Raw genomic sequence first — 24,021 nt, forward strand, 5'->3', positions numbered from 1 at the left:
ACTTATATTGATTTGTTGAAATACGTGTACTTACAAATCATGTGAAATATGTGTACTTACATTGATTTGTTGAAATACGTGTACTTACAAATCATGTGAAATACGTGTACTTACAAATCATGTAAAATATGTGTACTTACAAATCATGTAAAATATGTGTACTTATATTGATTTGTTGAAATACGTGTACTTACAAATCATGTGAAATATGTGTACTTACATTGATTTGTTGAAATACGTGTACTTACAAATCATGTAAAGTATGTGTACTTACATTGATTTGTATTTGTCAGAAAATAAATATTATTATTAATTTTCTAGAGCCATATTCTCGATACGTGCATGCAGAAAAAAGTCAACTTTTATGTGATTATATAGTTTTATTACATTCAAAAAAGCAGATACAAACATTTACTAATCAACATACTGACATGAAACTTACTAGAGCTATGAACGACAAACAAGATACATATATATTGAAACTGTAAACATCAAATTTATTCATATTATAAACAAAATATGGGCCATCGCTCTCATATTCACATAATTACTGACTATTATATTTCACAAAACTAAAACAGTAGTTTGAAATATAGAGAATAGAGATTTACATCGTCTTTGTTTGGTCCTACGACTTTAATGAAAGTTACGGAAAACTGAAACAACTGTTTGTATCAACTTTTATCAACTCCGACAAAAAACAAATGGGTGCTTATATCCAAATTTTTACTGCAATATTGATCTCACATTCAAGATAGTTGGTGTAAAAATAACATTTACACATTGGTGTAAAAATGACATGTCTACGTTTTTAAAACTATTGCTTACTTTGGTTTCAAATAATGATTTTTTTTTCCGTTTTGTTTTATAGTTAAGCACAACGCTACACAGTGGGCAATCTGTGCTATGCTCACCACGGGTATCGATAACCGATTTTTAGTGTTATAAGTTTACAAGCTTTCCGCTGTACTGCTGATGAGGGGGGATGCTAAGAGAACTAATAAAATCTAACATAGTACAGAGATATCGAACTCACAAGTAAAGCACATTTACGGTTGTAGCGCAACATCCCAAAGTCAATATTTGAGAATAAAAAGACTTACAGAGTATAAGACTGTTATCGTTATTTATCTATTCAATGTCTCTCACACATTAATTTATAAAAGTCTTTCATCTGTTTCTCTAATTCTTCATTGACGTAAGAAAGTAGAGTTTTCCAGATCTTCCATTTTCATTAAAATTTTAGGACAAATGCAATCTTCTTTCAAGATTGAAGAAAGAGAGAAGAGGAAAAATAAATCCATAGATATTTTTAACTTAATCACAAATGGTTGTGCATCTTTCAGCAACTATTGTAGAGAAAAAACAACATAATACGTTAAAGGATGGCTTTTTATACAGCTTTTGTAAGTGGTCTAAGTCAATTCACTTAAATCTACACAGAAACATAACAAGCGTTATACTGTTGTTTATCTATTTGTAGGACAAAATGTTTTACATAACTGTGAATAAATCGTTGAATACGTAAATATGTAGATTGTTATTACATGCGACTGCTGAAATGCACGTGCATGTTCATAGAATACACTGAAAGCAGCAGAAGTCAACCACACTCTTCGTATTCATCCCCTCATTAAAAAAAAATCTATCTGTCCTGCCTTTTTTTTAAATTACTAAACTATTTTATGTTGTCATAAATTTTCTTAATATTCTTAGATGGTCCCTTACCGTTGCTCGTATTTGTTCGTCAGTTTGTTTATTTGTCGTTAAACACAAAGATACACGACCACCTGTGCTGTGCCTACCACAGGTATCGAAATCCAGTTTTTAGAGGTATAGGTTGCACAAGTTAGTTCATTTCTTGATTGTGTAAAAAACTACAGTCAGTTTTATTGGTTTTTGTTGTACCCAATAAAAATATTTTGCATATTTTTTTATTTAAATTTTCTTATTATTATGTATACAGGTCAACTAGTGTTTGACTAAAATAATATATATTTTTTTGCAATCACTCAAAGTTTTTCCTCGAAAATGTATAAAGGCTAAAGTATAGAGAGGAAATAACTTCATGTTATTGGTGATATTTTAAGCTGTCCATACAAGAGTAAAGTGTTGCACAAGGATCTTCACAACATAGTTCAAAATACACGTAACCGGATAAATTAAACAAAATACAAACAGTTGACTTTAACTGGGAGACGAAATAGGAACCTTTTGTTTTTGTTAACGCCATTTTAACCATTAGTATGAAATTTCTGTAAAAAGAGCTCAATTTTATTCGGTATGTAACTCATAATTTCCATTTATAAATAGAAATATGAAGTATATTTCATCACTCCGATATTTAGCGGAATATTTGCGCAATAGAATTATGCGACTTATTAGTTTACTCTTTATGAAAAAGTGATTGGGCGGGAGTTGATTTAACTGACAACTCTGACATCTTTTGAACACCACTTGTAAAACTTCCAACTGATAGAAAACATTTCGAGTTTTATTTGTAACATATTCTGTAATAATAATAACTGTTACTAAATAAACGGAAATTTCTAATCACTCCACCAGTTTTCTTGACAATTTTACAAATGTGTACAATTTGAACGATTTTGACCTGCATGTTTCAATACGTGACGTAATGGTGACGTATCTCTTCTGATAATTTTTAATATGCTGTAGAAAATATAATGGTATCGTCAAACGACTTATCAAAATATTTGTTATTAATTTTCGCAGGTTACCAGCGATGTTCTCGTGTGTACATGTGTCGAATTTGATATGTTTTATTCACTTCTATCTATTAGTTCTGACCCCAAGATGGTCCGTACAGTTGCTAGAATTAGAGTGCAAGCCATGTATGCACGTTACTGAGAAATAAAATTATATCTCTTCAGTGTTAGTTGTTTTGAAATATAACTGAGTATAACTTTGAAAATAAATGTTTGGTTTTGCTTCAAAATCTCATAATTATTTACTTATGTTTGTTTAGCTTTATACTTAAAAATAAAAGAGATTACCTAAATAATATTAGTACATACCTCAAAGTTTTATAATGCACTTTTTTTTTTGGCAGTGGCTAAAACCTAAAGCAATAATGAGTTTAAGTTACAACACATTTCTATAAAGTGGAATAATGTTTTAACGAAGATTCTTGTTTTCAAATAGTAATAATACCAAGTTTATTTCTCTATTTATCTTTGTAATGATAGGTGATCAAGTATTTCATTTATTAAATATACATAAAAGTTAAATATGGTATAATAATTACAAATCCTTTTATTATTACAGATTAAATGTTTAGACTGCCAAGTCTTAACTGAGGTTAATTATGATACTTACTAGAACTACATAAAATGAATACCCTATAATAACATATTAAAATTTACAGCTAAATATCTATTGTAAATATTCAGTATTACGCATTCTGAGAATTACTACTTAATTATGCGTACTTTCTTTCAATATTAATGACCGAATGCACAAATATTACCTGAAATTTATGGAGGTATGTGTTAGCGATTAAACAATAACAAAATATATCATAAATTGCATATGTGTCTGATTCAACCAACAGCCAGTACTTATAGGAAACGCGCGAGAAATAAACGAAAGAAGAAAAGAAAAAGAAAAACCTGGTAATTAAAAACAGCAGAGTCAGTTAATTGATTATTAAGTTTCATTAACTCTTTCGTAATTAAAATGTATTCAGTCATGATACAGTTAGCTTATTTGATAGCTGAAGAAAAGAGTGTGAAATTAACTTTATGGGCAAAAACAAATAACACAAACTAATAGCTTACAATTCACTAATTATCAGTTTTATATCACTTTTATAAAAAATAGGGTGGCGTAATCAACAGTTTATGTACAGGTGAAAAGAAGCATTGAATGAAAATAACTTAAGTTATGTCTATGCGATTTCTGATAATAGGGAAATAGAGGAACCCAATAGCGTCAGGTTAATCAAATAAATATTTTATATGTAGTTACATGATAAATAATTAACACAATAAAGCAACTTAAAAAATTCTGGTGACAAACTTTATAATATGTGTGATGCAATATTATTGCTTTTCAGAAAAACGGGATAAACAATTAACTGTCAGGAACAATGAGTTAAGTTTGAATTTGCTTTTTAAGCAAAGTTTTAAAGCGATTTATACTTTAAAATGTACATACGATAAGTTATTACACAATTTACTAACTTATGATTAAAGTAAGATTACAAATGTAAATTAAGCTATTAATTAATTCAACTAAATAAAAAGTATTTATTTTAAAATGGCTAGAGAAGTGCAGTTGTATTTAATGTGAAATAGTATTTTAAGAGGGAAAAAGAAACAATGCAAATTAAGAAATGTATGAACTACATTACATAAAATTAAGCCTTTCGTAGTTCTTCTCGTAGTTGTCATTTCTAAATATTAATGATTTTTTTTTTTTAAATTAAGTATAAACAATGACTGGAGCATCTATACTATTTTTATAGAAGCAATAACATTTTGTGTCATGAATTGTATTTATACATCTTTAAAAAAAGCATTAAACACTAAATGGCCCCTTAATATTATGGGTAATTTTACACGCTAGAACACTAACACAAATGTTTACATAAGCAATTTATTCGGCTGCCAACAACTTAGTTTGAGATTAACTATTATACGCTGTTTTGTGGTGACGAATTTTACTAATTGAGATGTTTACGCAAGTTTCAATTCGAATGACAACGATAAAAAAAATAAAAATGAATACACTTTATTTCGAACTCAATGACAAATTATTTAGTATTCTGATTTTATGGAACTAGTTTTTTTCATGTAATTATACAATAGTCGTCGGTGAGATGCGGCTTTGTTATGTGTCAGGTAATGTTAGAGGCAACTATGACTATACACCACGCTACTTTGCCAGGAGCAATTGTCATTATTTTACAAATTGGCTTCCAATACCCGTTTTAGACAAACAATAAAAGAAACATTAACATTTAAATAAAAGAAATTGTTGTTCAAATTTTTGCCTTCACAAGAATTCTATTCATGCAAGTTAACAACAACAAAAAAGTACAAGTTTCCATGGCTATGACCCGTATATCTCAACTGTGTGTTAATCTTGAGTAAACACAGGAGAAAAGAAACATTTTTCACTCCAGTTATATTATAGTTTTAAAAATAGGCTTCATATAATGAAAGAATAACTCAAACATAAAGTGAAAAAATGAAGATTAATTGTTTACTTTCTATAGTACAAATAACCTTTGGTTTCACAAAACTAACGTCATCTGTCAATAACCATGTTTGTTTGCCAATAAAAAGTTATGACACCAAGAATATAAAATTAATTTTAAAAGGAGTAACAGAAATACCGAAAATTATGTTTAATAAATAGGATTAGGCTAAAACATCCAATTAGGAAGCATAAATATTAAATATTCTTATTTCAATATTAGTTTGTACATAAAAGTAAGCTTTCGTCCCCTTTTAATCATCCATTTTACTAACAGATGGCGCAATTTACGTCTCAACGTGTATATTATTTTTCAGATCGATGGTCATTTTAAGCATGTCACCTGTATTAAAATCGTCTGATTGAAGATTAAGTATAGTTTATATAATTTTCAATTAGCTTTATATGTATATATACTTCAAATTATCTATTTTACAAGTTCAACAATATTATGTTTTGATGGAGGACAAAGATTGTAGATGTCGTTTACCCATATAATTAATTATGTATCAGCCGAAATATTTTGTTATCATACCAGTAATAAACAAATAATATTACTACAAGTTTTTCGAGGTCATTTGAAGATGAATGCGTGTCTTCATATGACCATCTCGACATCGATCAAAGTATGAGAGTCTATTTCATGTTTGTATTATGACCTCAGTGACTGCCTTTTAACCTCCAAAAGATCGTCGATTATTTCTGCAAGGCGACAATATTAAAAGCATTTTTATAAAGAAAGGAGACATTTTCAGAAAGCTAGTCGCCGGAATGTGAAGGTAAATTAAACAACAACATAACAATAATATTATATGACCGGGCTCAGGTTTTACCAAAGGTCATCTAAACAAAAGTCCTTCTGCTGATCTGTCACATGATTTCTAATATCGATTATGTTCCAAAGGATTCACACTCGACTTCGCCAGAGTGAACTCTAGAAGAAAAATATATTTAACGTTCTTTAAATATGGTTACTAAAAGTTAATTTAATAATGTACATGCCTAAAAATGAAAGACAAAACTATCGATACCCTAACAAATAAATGGTTGTTGGAGAGGCATTTTTAAAAATCACTTACAAAAACTACTAGGTCGAAACGAGGTTGAAACTCCATTTTCTTTGGTCTCACTTATTACTATGCTTTTGATTTTCTCAGTGTTAGTAGGATTTACCAAATAATAACCCATACTCTAAATGAACAGTGTAATTCTTTCACTACGAGTGGGTTCTTCTTAGAACAGAAGAAAAGACTGGTTATAAAGTGAGATCGTCTGTTATTTTACTCAACTATTCAAATAAGCAGTGTTTCAGACACTCATTAAATAATTCAAAATACGTACTATTGCAGTTGTGGTGCTAACTCACTAATTTCAAAGTTCTCATTGTTAAGGTTTCACTTAAGCCATAATCAGCATTCGTCTTACAATTTCAGTTATAAATGTTTGTTTTCTTATAGTGAAGACACATCGGTGGTGCGTCCACCGAGGGGAATCGGATCACCGATTTTAGAATTTTAAATCCGAAGACTCACCGCTGTCCAAGCGAGGGACTTCTTTAGTTTTAAATTGTTCAAACTTCCCGTCCATCCCAATCAGTTCAATAGTAACAAACAGGTATATAAGTATATAGTTATAAGTATATGTGATTCAATCATTTCAAACGAAATTGAATAACATAATAATTTTCAAAATATTTTCGCAAGCTACCCATATCTTAAAATATTAAACACGGTTATAAATCTCCATAGAAAACATATATATATATATTCAGTAAGAAGTAAGATACATATCATTAATTGTTCTTTTGCCACAAAGAAATGAAATTTTAAACATTAGATGTCAGCTGTGTAAGAGTACTTCGTTAGTAAAGTGTGTACATAATAACCAATTGAAAAAAACACAATAAAACCAAAACCAATTACTTTGTTTTAACAAATGGCCGTTACATTTATAAATTATTCTCGACAAAAACCTAGTTCAGGGTCAAACCAATTTTTGTTTTTTTAACGTTACTTGTTGTTTGACCCTTATTAAAAAGCAAGGCAGACACACTGACCGCTAAACGACAAAGCATTACACTGAGTGAAAGTTATGACACTCTGGAATCCTCTTTCATTAGAAAGTAAACCATCAAGGACCATTTACGACCGCAGACGACCAAGGGAAACACGTGAGGGTGGTGCAACTGTTAACGCCCCCTACTGGAAGGCGACAGGATCAATATATTTACTCCAGTAACACTCTGGGGGTTAAATTACTATACATTTTCTGAAACTGCGAATTCTTAAGAATGTAAGGGGTCCTTTTATTTATTGCTTCTGCAGTAAAATAAAAAGTAAAAACTCATACATTTTAATAGATAGACTGCATCATCTAACTATTGAACTAGCTATACAAGTGTGTGTGTTTTACAACTTAAAGCTTGTTCATTCTTGAACTATGATTTTATATCCTGTCATTATCTGTTTCTATTACTTTTCGAAAACATCGAAGACAAAAACACGTTTCCAATGTCACTTCAAAGTCACCTACACGCTTCTCTTTCCAAGTCACTTCCTATCATGGCAGTAAAATTCTCAGAGAGGAGTAGAAACGTTGTCCCACAAAAGACAGTCAAAATAACTGTTGGGGCCAGGAGACATACATGCACAATGTTTTGAGAGGCATGCCTCGAGTGTCAAAGTGATGATTTTACAGCCCACTCTAAAGGGGTCTAATTAGAACTTCACTTACAGGCTCGGTACTCTGAGTTCACCCTACAAAAATTAAGGTGTTACGTTTTAGAGAAAAAAAACAACAAAAAACAACAAACCGAACTAGTAGTAACTGGCACGTCAGTTGTGTGGGTTCAAAAGATACAAAGCATAATAACTGCGTGCAAAGTTAACCACTTGAATAGTCCGTCGCAGGGGTCGTGCTCTATTCAATCAAAGAACTTTTCGAGATTAGCCTCAGCCAGAAGATAGAGCATAATCACCATTATCATGTCAAAACACGTTACTTTTGGTTTTCAACAAAACTAGCGTACATTACAGAAAATTGTTACCATTAACTTCATCACAGGGTCTACTTTGCCTGGTTTCCAAGACAGCTCCTATTCTGCAGGAATCCACCATCATTTCGCACCAGCTGCCGTAAGTCTCATTGTTTGTAGCACAAAGTGGGATTGCAGGTTGCCAGGAGCACGTAGGTGGACACCGAACACACCTGGGAAGCCCAGAGTTAGGGTCACTCAAACACTTTTTATTACGCCGACATTTGATGGTTTCACAAGTGGCAACTGCTAAAAATACAAAAACACTAATTATTTCAGTGCAAACACTTACTACACTATATCGAAACATCAGAAGCATAGTTTTGTAAAATATGGATGAGTTGTTTTATTTGGTTTTAAAGGATTTCATTTAAAGTTCCAGCAACTTTCTTCAGCAATTTTTTTACATTGTTTTGGGCCCGGCATAGGGTTGTTGGTTAAGGTACTCAACTCGTAATCTGAGGGTCACGGGTTCGAATCCCCGTCACACCAAACATGCTCGCCCTTTTAGTCGTGGGGCCATTATAAGGTAATGATCCCACTATTCGGTGGCGAAAGAGTAGCCCAAGAGTTTATGGCGGGTGGTGATGACTAGCTGTCTTCCCTCTAGTCTTACACTGCTAAATTAGGGACGGCTAGCGCAGATAGCTCTCGTGTAGCATTGCGTGAAATTCAAAACAAGCCAATCCAATTAGCCAAACATTTTTATTCCACCAATAACCACAGGCGACATTTGTTTAAACACAAAACGTTCATAATTTTGACACAAATTGATTGAACTAAGAAGAAGAAGGAAAAAATATCAGACGGTAATTAGAACTGTAATCAAAATTTCGTGAAAAAATTACAAAATATAACGTGTAATGAAGAGCAAAAAACCCTCGTCTTGATATTTCAATGAAGTTATATCATACACACTATGAGTTATAAATGGAACTGAACTTAAAACATAATTTTCTTAAATGATCACTTATAGAGTTATCATTTAAAGATATCGTTAAATAAACTTTCTTACCATTTTATGTATGTTGTTATTGACAAACTTTAAACCGTAGTAATTTACGAAAAAGGAAAAAGGGAGGAGATTCTGAGAACTCTTAATATGTTGATAATATCAGACAATATTGACAAACTTGTAGAAAATGTGCATTAGAGGGAGTGGGAGATAGCTTACAAAACAAAAGTATATAGACCACCAAATCGCTCTAACGGGAGGCTAACGACTTATGAATTAAATAACACTGTACGTTCGTTAAAGTAGAACAAGCCACTGAATTTATAAATATCTGAACTTTTACTTTTTATATTCAAGTGCCATTATTATCTGAAAACGTTTCCAATGAAAAAATAAAATAATAACCAAGTGTGTTTTCTTTATTTAGTGTCGCGGCTACTTGAAATTGTTTTTGGTAGGATTGGAGTACATTAATCTATGAGACCTTTGTTTCAATTTTTTATTTGTTATATTTTTGTGCACCAGCAATACCAAGTCTGGAGCGCATGCAACGAAATCCGATTTTATTACTTATCTATATATTTACCAGCTTACTCCCAAATTGAAATACTTTTAGGTAGGATTAAACTAATCTTCGAGACTTTTGGTTTGACCAAATATATCAATCGAAGGGGTTTGACCTCCTGAGTTGAAAACTGTAATTAGACTTCAAATCGGTCAAGAGATGACGGAGTTATGAACTAAACGTTTGTACTTGGAAAAACAACAAAACACAAAAAAACTCAGGTATGTTCTATGAACCGCTATGCTTCGGCTAAACATCGGAATTTACACAAAATACCTTTAAAGTTAATCGACATTAACGAAATAATTTGAAAATGTCCAAAATTTTTACGAATTGATAGCTTGAAAACAATAAGACAAAACGAAAATGCAATCTAAAAACTAGATTATGTTGTTGAAGGAAATATGCCACGATCTTATCATGTGTATAAAGGAGAAAAAGATAAACTATTTAAGTGAGCTGGTAAAATTGGAAATAGAAGCTTTTAGAATTTTATTAAATTATTTTGCTGCTAATTTAAAAGACTAGTTTGAATGGCATTAAAGGTGAATTTTCAACAAATTTAATAATTGCCTCAGAAACTGTACTTTGGTTAGGTATAATACCTGTGTGGTTGTCATATTTTTAAACACTTTAGTTTTTAAGTAAAAAATGAAATGAAATATGCGGGTCCTCGAACTCAAGTTCCTCTCGGTCGTTTGGTTGTTTCCGTAACGTTTTACAACTATGACGTAATAGTTGCCAAACACGCTTCGTTGCGCCCTTACCATTTTGTTCCTTTCAGTGCAGGTGTTTTATGTAAATCTATCGGCGATTTTTTCGGATTACATATACTGCGAGACTGTTTTTTGTGTTGACATTGCTACTTTATGTTTGTTTTGTGATAACATGATTTACTGCGTTGCTTATGTTTGTTAAAACGGTTCGGCATCGGGCAAAAGTTTCTTTTCGTTTCCGTGCAAGGAGAAGGAACCGGCAAGGTGGCGACAGTGGGTGCGGACGGTCATTAGGAAGAACTGGACTCCTTCACACCATGCAAAGCTTTGTTAAGATCACTTTGAACGCTCATGTTTTGTGTCGGATCCCACTATTTTGGATTCCGTGGGTTTCAAGCCAGGCAGGTTGAGACTAAAAAAAACTATCGGCAGTAGACAGGATCGTCCCCACCATCTTTCCTCGTGTAGAGCTGAGGACTGATCTCAGCCTGCAGCGTACAGGTTCCACCCCTCTGAAGCCATTCCTTGCCATCAAGAAAAGAACAAACTTAAAGGTATGTGTGCAGTATAAAGCGATAAACAATAACTAGTATAATATAATAATTTAAAAAGTACAAGTTTTTGAAGAATGTAACTAGACATACACATTTCACATTCATGAGCATGTTTTGCATTTATGGCACCTAAAAGTCAGTGAAACCTTGATTTCCTAGTCTAGACAGTGGACAAATCTATTCCAAATAGAGTATATTCCAAGTTTAAAAGCTGGTAGATCATTCTGCAGATGTTTTTGTGTCATTTTTACATGTGGAAAAGTTTGAAGAATACCATATTTCAAATTTAACATTTCAAGATAAATTGAAATAAGACTATGTCTTGAACATGTTGAAGTAATCAAGTACATGTTATGTATTTAAAAAAAAACATTGTAGACTTGTAAACAGTCAAATATAAACTCCATAACATATTTACATAACTCATCATAATAAAATTAATCTTAACACAGTACTTTGACATTGTCATATTAAATGTAAATCTCATAAACCTCATAAAGCATGTTGTTTTAATATATAATCTTATTTCTTCAGTATCACTCACAGTTCCGCTACTCTCGCTCGTGGAACTGTCCTCATCACTAGAACTTGTCAGATGTGTGTCAAAAGTAACTGTTCTAGGTTCGTTCAGAGTAGGTTTGAATTGATATGGTGCTACTCGACACTGTTCAGAACACAAAGTCAAAACAGACTCCGCCTCTGTTTCTCCGTTTGCACTGGCCATGTTTATTTACATTCAACGCGCTGGCGTTGGCGGTTAGTTTGGCAACTATTACGTCACAATACTTTTCCTAGCGGCAAACGTAAAAACTAAAACGTTCGGATTGTCGTTCGGAAAGAGCTCTTTGTGCACCAAGTGCTATGTTTCATTTATTAGCACATATTTTTTATAAAAAATGTAAACCTGCAAAATTAATCACTATGAGTAGTTCTTTTGATTGCAAAGTTTTCTTTTTTCTGTAAAATTCACCTTTAAGTGACCTCCCATTTGAGAGCCGAAACACAACTCTCAAGAGGTTCGAAGTGACACATTAAAAGAAAGTGTCCAGGGCAAGGAGCTGGAACAGGGTATACAGGAAATAAGAGAATTAACTGAAACTACGGAAGATTTGGAAAGGTTTGCCCAATTATTTTTTCTGGATGCTCCACATTAAAATGATGGATTCGTTAGTACATAACCAATTTATAGATGCCAGTTATTCTATAGTTATATAGTGTTGTCACAAATGCAATAAAAAAACGAACATGTACTTGTCTCCAACACCAAGGCCATGAATGTTGTAGGACGTAAGTAATGTGGAACTCAGAGATACTAGGTGTTGTTCTAGCCCAAAGTTATTTTCACCGTTATCTACATGGGAAAAAATTTAAATTTCAACTAGTCATGCAATACTGTCGTAAATATAGTTGAAAAAATCCAGAGGGACAGACAGTCCAAGCTAGAAGTAATCCTCAATGATTATTAATGGAAATACATTGAAAAAGAAATAACCAATTGTGTAATTCCAGAAAATAATTTGTCGAGATAACTTCCAGAAATTTGATAATAATAAAGCTGCTGACGGATTTACTAAATCACCTGCCCAAGAATAATTCTCCAAACGACAGAATAGCAAGCAATAACAAAGAAACCGAAAGCCTTCCCATCTGTATGACATGGCCCTAGAAAATAAAATCACTAAAAGGACATGTTAATGGACAGTTTAGTGTAAGGTTTTATTTTCGTATTAGGATTGTTCAAGGGTCTTTCCGGTCTAGAAAATGGACAGCGTTATAAGCAACATTCTCGTTATTCTAGTTTAGTGGCCTAGCGCGTTAATGCGTGCGCTTCGTAATCCAAGGGTCGCGGGTTCGCGCCAAACATGCTCGCCCTCCCAGCCGTGGGGGCGTTATAATGTGACGGTCAATCCCACTATTCGTTGGTAAAAGAGTAGCCCAAGAGTTGGCGGTGGGTGGTGATGACTAGCTGCCTTCCCTCTAGTCTTACACTGCTAAATTAGGGACGGCTAGCACAGATAGCCCTCGAGTAGCTTTGTGCGAAATTCCAAAACAATATTCTAGTTTAGATGTTAACTGGAGGACGCAAGATGTTAAGATAGAGTACGTTCGTAAAAGTAGTCGTAAAATACCCTGAAATTTCTCGATAACAATAACATCAGGAATCTAGTAACTTTGACTAATATCTTCAACATGAATACGTTGTTATAAATACGAAATTCAAAACAAACAAAACTGATACATAGATAACTTCAATTTAATGGTTCATCGTTTCGATCCACTTGGACATGCTGTGCGGGTTTAAACAAGAGTGATAATTATTCACGCATAAGCCTCATAACGTAATTAACTATTAATTTGATTTTCCAGTTGCCGTGTACGAACATCAAAGATAATTTTAGCTGATAATATGAAATGGCAATTTAATATTTTGATTTAAACGGTAAAAACGGTAGTAACTGAGTTCGATATGTTGGTCTGTTTTGAATTTCGCGTATAGCTACAGGGAGGCTATCTGCGCTAGCCATCCTTAATTTAGCAATGAAAGTTGTTGTTGTTTTAAATTAAGCACAAAGTCACACAATGGGCTATCTGTGCTCTGCCCACCACGGGTTTCGAAACCCGATTTTTAGCGTAGTAGATCCGCAGACATACCGCTGAGCTATTGGGGGGGCAGCAGTGAAAGACTGGAGGGAAGGCATCTAGTCATCACCACCCACCGCCAACTCTTAGACTACTCTTTTATCAACGAATAGTGGGATTGACCGTAAAATTATAATGCACACACGACTGAAAGGACAAGCATCTTTGGTGGGAGGGGACAGGGATTCGAATCTGCAGATTGCGGGTCGAGCTACTTGACCACTTGACCATGCCGGGCCTTTGGATATACACCATTTTAATTTCATTTAACTGTAATGTATTTCAAACATAAAATAAAGTTTCTTCCCAGAAAATATTAAACGTCATCTTTTTCATTCAGGTGATTAAATCTCCCTCGACCCACTAAACTCGTGACCTTATAGTTTTTCAACATTTATTTTTATTTATTTCCCGTACCTTCTTTCTTTGCGCTTATATGGACTGCGTTTTAAGATATGATAATTTTAGTTCATTATTTTTGTGGCTTTTTTGCTTTTGTTATTTTTTCTTCTGTATTTTTATTACTGCTACTACCCCTCTACCCACCCTCCTAGTGGTACAGCGGCATGTCTGTGAATTCACGCCGCTAGAAGTTATGTCGCGTTGTGCTTAAATCCAAACAAAGCTACTACTTCTATGTTATATATTGGTAGTAGAAACGCCGATGTTTATGCCTCATTGAAAAGAAAATTAGAAAGAAAAGTGAACTTTTTAAAGTTATTTTTCTCTGGGAAATACTGCACGGGAAAAGTGTTTGGGTTGTGCTCTTTAGTCATACGCAACTCATTGTATGAAAGTGATTCAATATAGATAACTCAAAATTTTCATACAGTTCAGTCGTATGAACTGGAAGGTTTATATATGTATTTAAAGTACCACCATTTATTGAAAAAAAAATGCAAGAAGGAATCCTCAATATCCGCGACACTTGAAATTCTTTTAGGTGGGATTTCTGTAGATTAATCTTTGAAACCTTGTTTTTATTATTATTTTTGAGCGCGTATACCCGACTCGATATTATTACTCACTAAGATCTCTACCAGCCTACTTTCAAATCAACATTCCTTTACACAGGATTTGAGTAAATTAATTTATGAGACCTTGAGCATTGTGATATATGTGATATAATGCTTTAACCTTCTGAAACAAAAACTGTAATTACACCTGAAATTGGTTAAGGAATGACGGGTCTAGGAACCAAAAGTAAATTTGTGCTTGAAAAAAACTCAGAGTCATTTTATGACCCGCTATGCCGCAGGTCATAATAGTTTTTAAAACAAATAACTGCAGTTTCTCAGTACTACATTGAAAAATTACATCAATAAAAACGTAACCAAACCCTCACTTACAGTCCTTGCGAAAGTTATGTTCTTGTTGTAAGGAGAGTATTTTATTTAAAACTGTGTTCTGTGATAAATAAATGGTTGTTGCACATACCACAGTTATGTTTCTAATTGTCTGAATCTTAAATATCCAAAGTGTGAAATTTATTATGGATATGTATGGGTGATGCTATTCAACAGATACACAGGAGTTGTGGTTACATATATAGATACTGAAATACATGTTACGTACATCACAGTAATATATATACATATCAAGTTTGCAGTGACTTTAGAAGCGCGAGACAGCTCCCACTTTTCAACCAATTCCCAGACGAAGCAAGGTAGTACAGAAGATTTAATTTAAAACCAAAGGGTTTCCAGGGCTCTATGGTGAACCCTGTACCCTGACCGTAATGAGTGCATTAGATTCTTTGTTTTTGAATTTCGAGCAAAGCTACACGAGGGCTATCTGCGCTAGCCGTCCCTAATTTAGCAGTGTAAGGCTAGAAGGAAAAGAGTTTGTCATGACCACCAATCGCCAACTCTTGGACTACTCTTGTCCCAACGATAGTGAGATTGATTAAGAGTCAAGCGCCTTAACAACCTGATCATGGTACTGGGTGTGCCAAATAATCCTTGACCCCCCACTTTTAATTTGCATTCCACACCTCTGGCTCACAAATCAGGCATTTTGTCCATTTAATAGAGCGCCTATAATTCGAAGTGAATATATATGTATATTTTCATTGTACATAGTTGAGAATTATTTTTTTATTTAAGAAAAACGTGAATCGGTGGGTCCTGAACTACACTGACTCTTTAATATACAGGAAGTGCCCCTATTAAACCTTCTTGAAGGCAGAATAAAATCTAAAACATCACACCATGGTTTTACAAACTTTAAATGGCGGCACCCACCTAATTCAGCAGTTTCCGTAACATCCATCCTTTCACACTTTAACAATTTTCGCAAATGATAATGGCAAAAATCAACATTTTTCTTTATCTGTTCTTAAACATTCTTATAAAATAAAAACTGTTTGTAAAAAGGAAGCACATGAGAGAGAGAGAGAGAAAAACCCCAAAAAAACTCTGAAAGCAAAGTGATAGTTTTGTTGGGATGCCATCATTTCCAGCTCTTCCGGTCATTTCGATTTCCCCTCCCGTCAGCTACCAGCACCCGCCACCCAACAATTTGGAAAACACTGCATTAGGAAAATTAAAATCTTCAAAGTAACTTTGAAATCTAAAAGTTTATGCACTTACTCAAGCTAATTTATAGCTTTAAACCAAATGTAAAGGGTAGATTTCTAAAAAAAAGAAAATAAAAAGTATAACTTATTAAAAAGCGAATAATACATCAAATAAAGTAAAGTCTTTAGAAGGACAAATCATAGTCATAAGAAAGAAAAACTAAAAATGCTAAAGAAATAAGTGCTATTTATTCACAACTTTACGCTGGCATTTGTAGGAATTCTTTAGTACTATGTCAGACGTCATATTTGAAATTCTAACTTTCGGCTCTAACAAATATGGAGAAGTAAAAATTTATTGTCTAAATAACAGTTAATAGGAAACTATAGTTCGGCAAAAAATCAAGAATCAAACAACTTTCGGTTGTTACCGCCTTTACTCGCGTTAAAAAATCATTAATAATACTCCACGTGCCGAACCAAAGTGCTTGTTTTGGCCGCTTTCCAAGAAAAGAACTCTGAAATAATTCTTTTTTATCACAGACGCACGTGCAGAATTCTTGAACGGTAATTACATAAGCACACGGTCTGAAGTAAGAACACCGAGCGGTGTGTACCAAGCATTATTTGTGGGCCTTTAAGGCATCTCCTCGTTTCCAAAACACGGTGGCGAAAGAAATTCATCCACATGATTAGCTGGAAAATAAATTCCTCCGTCAAATTAAAGACGTAAACTCGGGAATATCTGAGTGCAGTTTAACTTCGGCTAATCTAGCAAAATTCTATCCGCCTCATTTTGCTCAACTGTGATGCAAACAAACACTGCGATGAAAATATACAGTAACAAAAACCAAAACTCACTTCGTAAATTTAGGGTTATATATATATATAACAAAAAGCAAAGCTACGTTTAAATATAAATACTCGAATTTCTACGCTGTATGAGACATTTTTAGAAACTTTTCGAGTCAAACAAAGAATGAAAACGTTGTGCTAAAACGATCTATTTATACACGTGTTTACTATATTCTAGTTACGTACCTACAAGTTGCAGTATCGGACGTTTCAAAAAATGTGTCACACCTCTGGGTTTCCAAACATTCTCAATACACAAGGCCTCCCCCGGGACATTCCGCATCCTCACTGATGACCCTCACCCAATGAATCTATAGATACAGAGGGCCTAACCAGTACTTTGTATTTTGTGAAGGTGCTACAGCTCTATTGATATATTCTTGTGACCCATTAATTTTTTGAAAGAATCGTGTAATATCAACCGATATGTTAAGGTTGCTTTTTAATGCTGTGCTTAAAAATAATAATAAACACATAACACGGTAACATCTTAGTTTGTCTGCTACCATTGGCAGTAGACCAAACGGGAGTAGGCGGAAATGGAATAAACCTGAAAAACATACAATCATCAGGTTGTCAAATACAGAATAAGGTTCACATACAAAAATCATGAATCTTTTCTGGTTCATGTACTGCATTCAAATAGAAAAATAAATGAATGTAGTTTCTAACGATGATTTCAGTAATATAAATTAAAATTAAAAGAAATGATTTTTTTGTTAGGTTAGGTCAGTTTATGCGAGGTTAGATAAAGCTGAGCTAATTAGTGAACAAATAATGCTTATTTAAATAAATTGTAAATTTAGCGGTATATCTGCTTACTCATTCCGCTAGACATTAGGCTTCGATACTCGTGGTGGGAAGAGCACAGATAACCCACTGTGTAGTTTTGTGCTTAATTCTAAACAAACTAAACGAAAACTTTGCGATTTCGTTTGACGTCGTAGGCATGAAACGGATGATCTCTTGAAGCAAATATTGAAGAATGTTTCTGAATGTTCATATTAATTTGTTACATTGTCACTAGATACTTTCTATTATCTTGACGTTTTGCAATTGTTTTAAATACATTGGTATATGTGTAATGTTAAAAGTACTTCCTTTGTTTAGTAAGAAAATAGACAATATATTACTTTCATTTCTCTAAGTTTTAATTTATATTTCTGAAATCAGCATTAAAAACTACGTTTAAAATGTATATATATATATATATTTCTATTTGACCGCATTGCATGAAACAGAAAAGATATAAAATCACTTTGACACAGTTTTCGAAAAAAAAAGCATTTTTGTATTTATACTGTATACAGTATGACGCAATAGACCTTTAAAACATTCACACATGGATATTTTTTATGTATATGCATGTATACGTCACAAATATATCACATTATAATATTGATTTAACGAGTTTTTTTTCATTTACAATAAATTTACAGTAAAACATAAAACATTTATTTTCGTATGTAATTACATCACAACAGTGTGTGTGTGTTTTCTTATAGTAAAGCCACATCGGGCTATCTACTGCGTCCACACATTATAGTAGACTAAAATGAGGGGAAACCCGTAACACAACATGGATGATGTGACGAAAAACTGAAAGCAGTTGGTCAAGAAATCATTATTATTTCCATACCAGATGACCATACTATTTGCCCGTGACAACACACAGCCTCAAGTAATAAGATTTGACATAAGCTTTCATCCTGTCTAAGGCACAATGCACAGATTGTTTTCATCCACCTGGACAAATCTTTATTCAACATCGACAAATAAAATGCTGAAATGATACTCTGAAGATGAAATGTATTGTAAAAAAAAAAAAGAAGTAAACACATCAGCAAAACAAATATTAATTGCGATGATGGATAAAATTGTCGACACATTGTTATAGTATGTTTTTAGAAAGTACTTGCAAAGCTCTACAAAGAGCTCTTTCTACATAACCGTCAATAATTTGATGTGACAAGAGAGAGGAAGGCAGATAGATTGATAATCAACAAGGTTCATGGTCAATTCTTTATCAATTAATAACGAGATTCACTGTCACATTATAATGACCCCCGTCGGCTGAACGGGCTAGTATGATGTGACGATTTTAGTCTCATTTCTCGCAGATTGTGAGGTTACTGTGGTCTGAACGTCATTGATCCTAGAATGAAAAACGCGTACCATGAACCCTTATGTGACAATTTGATCTGCTAATCATTGAGACACAGCTTGTTCAGAAATGACCAAAAACCAACAACGTTGTTCAACAGAATCTCGTATGTGTGTGTATTTAACCGAAAATATATTATCCAGCTTCTTTACCACAATACAAAGATGACTTATGAACTTGTAACTCCAATATTACCTAACTTCTCTACCACAATACAAAGATGACTTATGAACTTGTAACTCCAATATTACCTAACTTCTCTACCACAATACAAAGATGTGTTATGAACTTGTAACTCCAATATTACCTAGCTTCTCTACCACAATACAAAGATGTCTTATGAACTCGTAACTCCAATATTACCTAGCTTCTCTACCACAAAACAAAGATGTCTTATGAACTTGTAACTCCAATATTACCTAACTTCTCTACCACAATACAAAAATGTCTTATGAACTCGTAACTCCAATATTACCCAGCTTCTCTACCACAATACAAAGATGTCTTATGAACTCGTAACTACAATATTACCTAACTTCTCTACCACAATACAAAGATGTCTTATGAACTCGTAACTCCAATATTATCCAGCTTCACTACCACAATACAAAGATGTCTTAAGTGGTCGTGGAAGCTATCATAATTAATTCTACAATAACTAGTGTGTAATATGAAAGAATAAATATTGTTTATTCTAAATACTATAATTATTAGGATAATAGATCTTGTCCGTATGATATCCCTTTTGTAGCTCGTCCTTTGTTCATACCCAACGTGTACTGGTATCAACTAATTAATTCGACTACAAAACGTTTTAGTAATACCCCTGCCACTGTTATTCTGATATAAACAGAGGAGGAGAGATTACATTCGTCTGTAATCCTTGGGTATTAATTCTCAAAGAAAAGGGTACATTCAATCAAACAAACAAACAGAGAAGCTGAACTAGCAAAGTGCCTATTTACCAACACTTTTACCAAACGAAATTATCCACACATCCAGTATTCTTAAAGATCTTCTGACAGTATTTCCCCAAAAATAAGATGTCGCTTTCCTTTTATTAACATTTCTTAGTATGAGCCCAAGTATAAGAATTTACGATTTAACTTGTTAAATAATTTTTTAAAAATTACTTGAGTGGAAAAACAACAAAATGAAGTGACAAAATGGCGTACATTTTATCGACAAACCAAAATAAAATAAGTTTGATTAAAAAGTTTCTCGTTGTCACGTTCGAAAGAACTAGCAATATTTACTAGACATAGTGTATGAGAAGAGTCACTTTTATTAGACCAGGTGGTTAAGGCACTCCATTCGTAATCTGAGGGTCGCGGGTTCGAATCCCCGTTACAAGAAACATGCTCGCCCTTTCAGCCGTGGAGGGCGTCATAATGTGACGATCAATCCTACTATACATTGGTAAAAGAGTAGCCCATAAGTTGGCGGTGGGTGGTGATGACTAGCTGCCTTCCCTCTAGTCTTACATTGCTAAATTAGGGACGGCTGGCGCAGATAGCCCTCGTGTAGCTTTGTGCGAAATTCAAAGCAAACCAAACCAAATCCCTCGAGCCTTTCACTGCTAAATTAAGGACGGTTAGCGCAGGTAACCTTCGTGTAACCCTGCATGAAATTCAAAATAAACAAACTAAAATATTCTGGAATAAAATGACAAATACAGTTAAAATTTATTAGTAAATTACATCGTGAGAAGAAATTTACTTAATGTTACCTACAAAATAAAAAAATATTCAAATAATAAAATCTCTTGCAAATTTAAATTACCAGAAAACAACAAGCCTGAGTCTAACATATATTTATATAAGAACATAAAATGGCATTGTTGGTATTCATTTGAAGAGGAAACACGTTTTATGGGCCAGACTATGACATTTTAAAGAGTTCTTAGTTCTGGTACTTTGCTGTTTTTTTGAATAGAAATTTCTTTTGTTACAACATGGAAGAAAGTTTACGAGACGTTTTAGGACTAGACAATTGTCCCACGTGTTAAACAAGCAATAAAATGTTGTTTTTATAGGATAGTGTTCAAGTAATCAACGCTTACCTGTTTGTCTTCTCTACAGTTTGCATATTTGTTTGTTACCAGTAATGTAGATATAAGCATTACCGTCACCATTAAATGATCCCATTTACGATATCGAAATGTCTTGGTAAAAAACAACAATAAATGTAACGATCTGGATTGATTTTGCTCCTAGCACACATCATAGTCCTTTTGAAAGATGTATTTCCTTGAAAATGTATAGTTTAATAGTACAAACCCACCAATTTATGGCTGGCTTATCTAAAACTTTATGGCCGTATTGATTGTGACGTGTAAACAAAGAGACGGATTATAAAATAGAACAGTGTCACCGAGATGGGGAAATACATTTTTTTTTTCATTACATAGGAACATGTGGGTGGCGAGTTTGATGCGGGTAGACAAGATGTTCATTTGTCCCAAGTTGCCTTCAGAACTACACACTTGTGTAGCCTTGACAACCTACTTGGAAGTTATTATTGATGAGCAGAAAAATCAAAAGGTGAGGGGGGGAAGCGACGTTTCAAATATCTCGACATCGAAAATCGCGGAACCTTCGTATATTTAAAATATATCAAATTATGATTTACGTTCATTCTGTACGTACGCCTCTTCTCATTATGGCTCCATGCCAAAAGCTTTAAAGTGCGTAATTTTATAAAGACGTTCATGAATGTAGGCAATGATATAACTAGTTAGTTCTTTGTAGAATGAAGTTTTTTTTTCCTTTTCTTTTATGAGAAATAACCACAAACCACGAATATTTAAACGTGGTGACAATTATTAATACTTATGCCTAAGGTATGGGTTTTACCAAGTCGGTACTTTCTTTGCTAGTTTTATGGTCACAAATTATATACTGAAATTCCTTCCTCTATTATCACACAATGCCACTCCTTGATGAATGAAAATAATGTCGTCTGGGCGGATTGTACTTTTTATTGTACTTTGCTGAAAATAGTAACAATACCAGGTTGTTTTATCTTCTTTTTTTTTACTCTACACATTTTCTACGCCTGATGGTTTTTAATTATACATTGAAATATTCCTGAAACCTTCATGCAACAACTGTTTCAAGAGAGACAAATCTGATTGCTCAATCACTAATAAAATGCTATTCATATGGTTGTTTATTACCAAGAACGTATTTGAGATACGAAAAGAAGCGGACATTTAGAGTAAGTATTACCATGAAACTGGCTTCATTTTTATTTAGGAAACGAAATTAGTTATAAGGAAGTTGAACGGAAACTGTTCTACATAAAAAAACTGTGGAGAATAAAAAACCTACAGACAGAAAACTAAGTATGAGCAACAACCATAGACTTCTCGTTTTCGTAATTCGTTTTATGAGTCATAGAACATTTCTGTGGATTAAATTATGGGTTCAGAGCAGTAATTTACCAAACAAAATGCTCATAAAACGTATGGACATTACGACAATCCGTGTTTTCTGATAAAAACGAAACACAGCTTTATGATCAAGTAAATAATGGTGTGCGAAATTTTTTACACAGCATTAGAACTTCATGTGTTGTACTGTTAACAATTTATTTTACATATTATGAAAAACACGTTTGCCCTCATCAGAGAATTTTAGGTTTTATTATGTCACAGAAATCGTCGGTCGATAACAAACTTTTAATTTGTTTGTAATGAAATGCTAATAAGGTCCATTTCATGAGTGTTTTCTTGAGGTCGGATTATATTTCTGTACTTAAAAACTGGGGTTTCCTCGTGTAGCTCACGGACAGATGTCGTTACCGGTAAGGATTATGGGTAATTATTACAGCCCCATGTTGTTTAAAAGATCTTATTGCGTTTACTTTAAACATGCTTTCATTACTTTATGCACTTCATCATATAATGAAGCAATAATATGCGAGGTCTATTGTTTGATTCTCTTTAAGCGCAAATCTGTGCAATTGGTGCAATTTGTGCAAACCGCAGGTACCTAATCTCAAATTTTAGCATTATAATTACCTGAGCTTACTATTGCATTGCGTCAGGGGAGTGAAATAATTACTGCTATATTATTTACATGTTTTATTAAGTGTCTTTCGTACAGTACGTCGCGTACAAGTTTTCCTGGCTAAGAAAAACTTAGATTTCTAAACGTTTTTCATTATGGGACTTTTTGTCTTTTTTTCGTTTGTGAAGAGGATTTCCTTTGTTCATGCAATTATAACTTAGAAGGGTTTTTCATGAGAAAAATTATCTCATGTGATAGATGAAATATAAGATGGATGATTATAAGAGAGTATTCAAGCAATTAACTTTTACCCGTTTGTCTTCTAAACTGTTTTAGGAAGTTGTACATTCATTTGTCGTCAGTAATGCAGCGATAAACACAAGCGTCACTATTAAACAATACCTTTCACAATATCAAAATTTTCTGTTTAGGTGAAAGCAACAACATTAAACACAAATATAAAAGTTTTAATTTGTTAATAGGAAACACCACAATAGATGTATTTGTTTGCTTTGTTGAATCTCAAGCAAAGCCATATGAAGGCTTTTTATGCATTTGCCGACCTTAATATTGAAACGATAGAGAGATTAGGTTTGTTTCTTTTTAATTTCGCGCAAAGCTACTCGAGAGCTATCTGCGCTCGCCGTCCCTAATTTAGCAAAGTAACACTAGTTGTAATCTGAGGGTCGTGAGTTCGAATCCCCGTCACATCAAACATGCTCACCCTTTCAGCCGTGGGGGCGTTATAAAGTGACGGTCAATCTTACTATTCGTTGGTAAAAGAGTA

At 33.4% G+C, this 24,021-nt stretch overlaps 1 protein-coding gene across 2 annotated transcripts in view; it reads right to left on the reverse strand.

The window, feature by feature from the left end:
- Positions 1 to 388: 388 nt before the first annotated feature.
- LOC143238553 (follistatin-like) overlaps positions 389 to 24,021 on the reverse strand; it is a 93,643-nt gene continuing 70,010 nt past the window's right edge. Inside the window, exons 5-6 of one of the 2 annotated variants that reach the window (XM_076478899.1) lie at positions 8,267 to 8,500; positions 389 to 6,154 (exon numbers count right to left, since the gene is read on the reverse strand). In XM_076478899.1, coding sequence (XP_076335014.1) covers positions 6,102 to 6,154; positions 8,267 to 8,500 — 287 coding nt within the window. In that variant the 3' untranslated portion in view covers positions 389 to 6,101. Of the gene's footprint in view, positions 6,155 to 8,266; positions 8,504 to 24,021 lie in introns of both variants that reach the window. The other variant, XM_076478898.1, reaches the window with a different exon arrangement.

This window comes from Tachypleus tridentatus, chromosome 13, assembly GCF_004210375.1.
Source record: "Tachypleus tridentatus isolate NWPU-2018 chromosome 13, ASM421037v1, whole genome shotgun sequence".
NCBI lineage: Eukaryota > Metazoa > Arthropoda > Merostomata > Xiphosura > Limulidae > Tachypleus > Tachypleus tridentatus.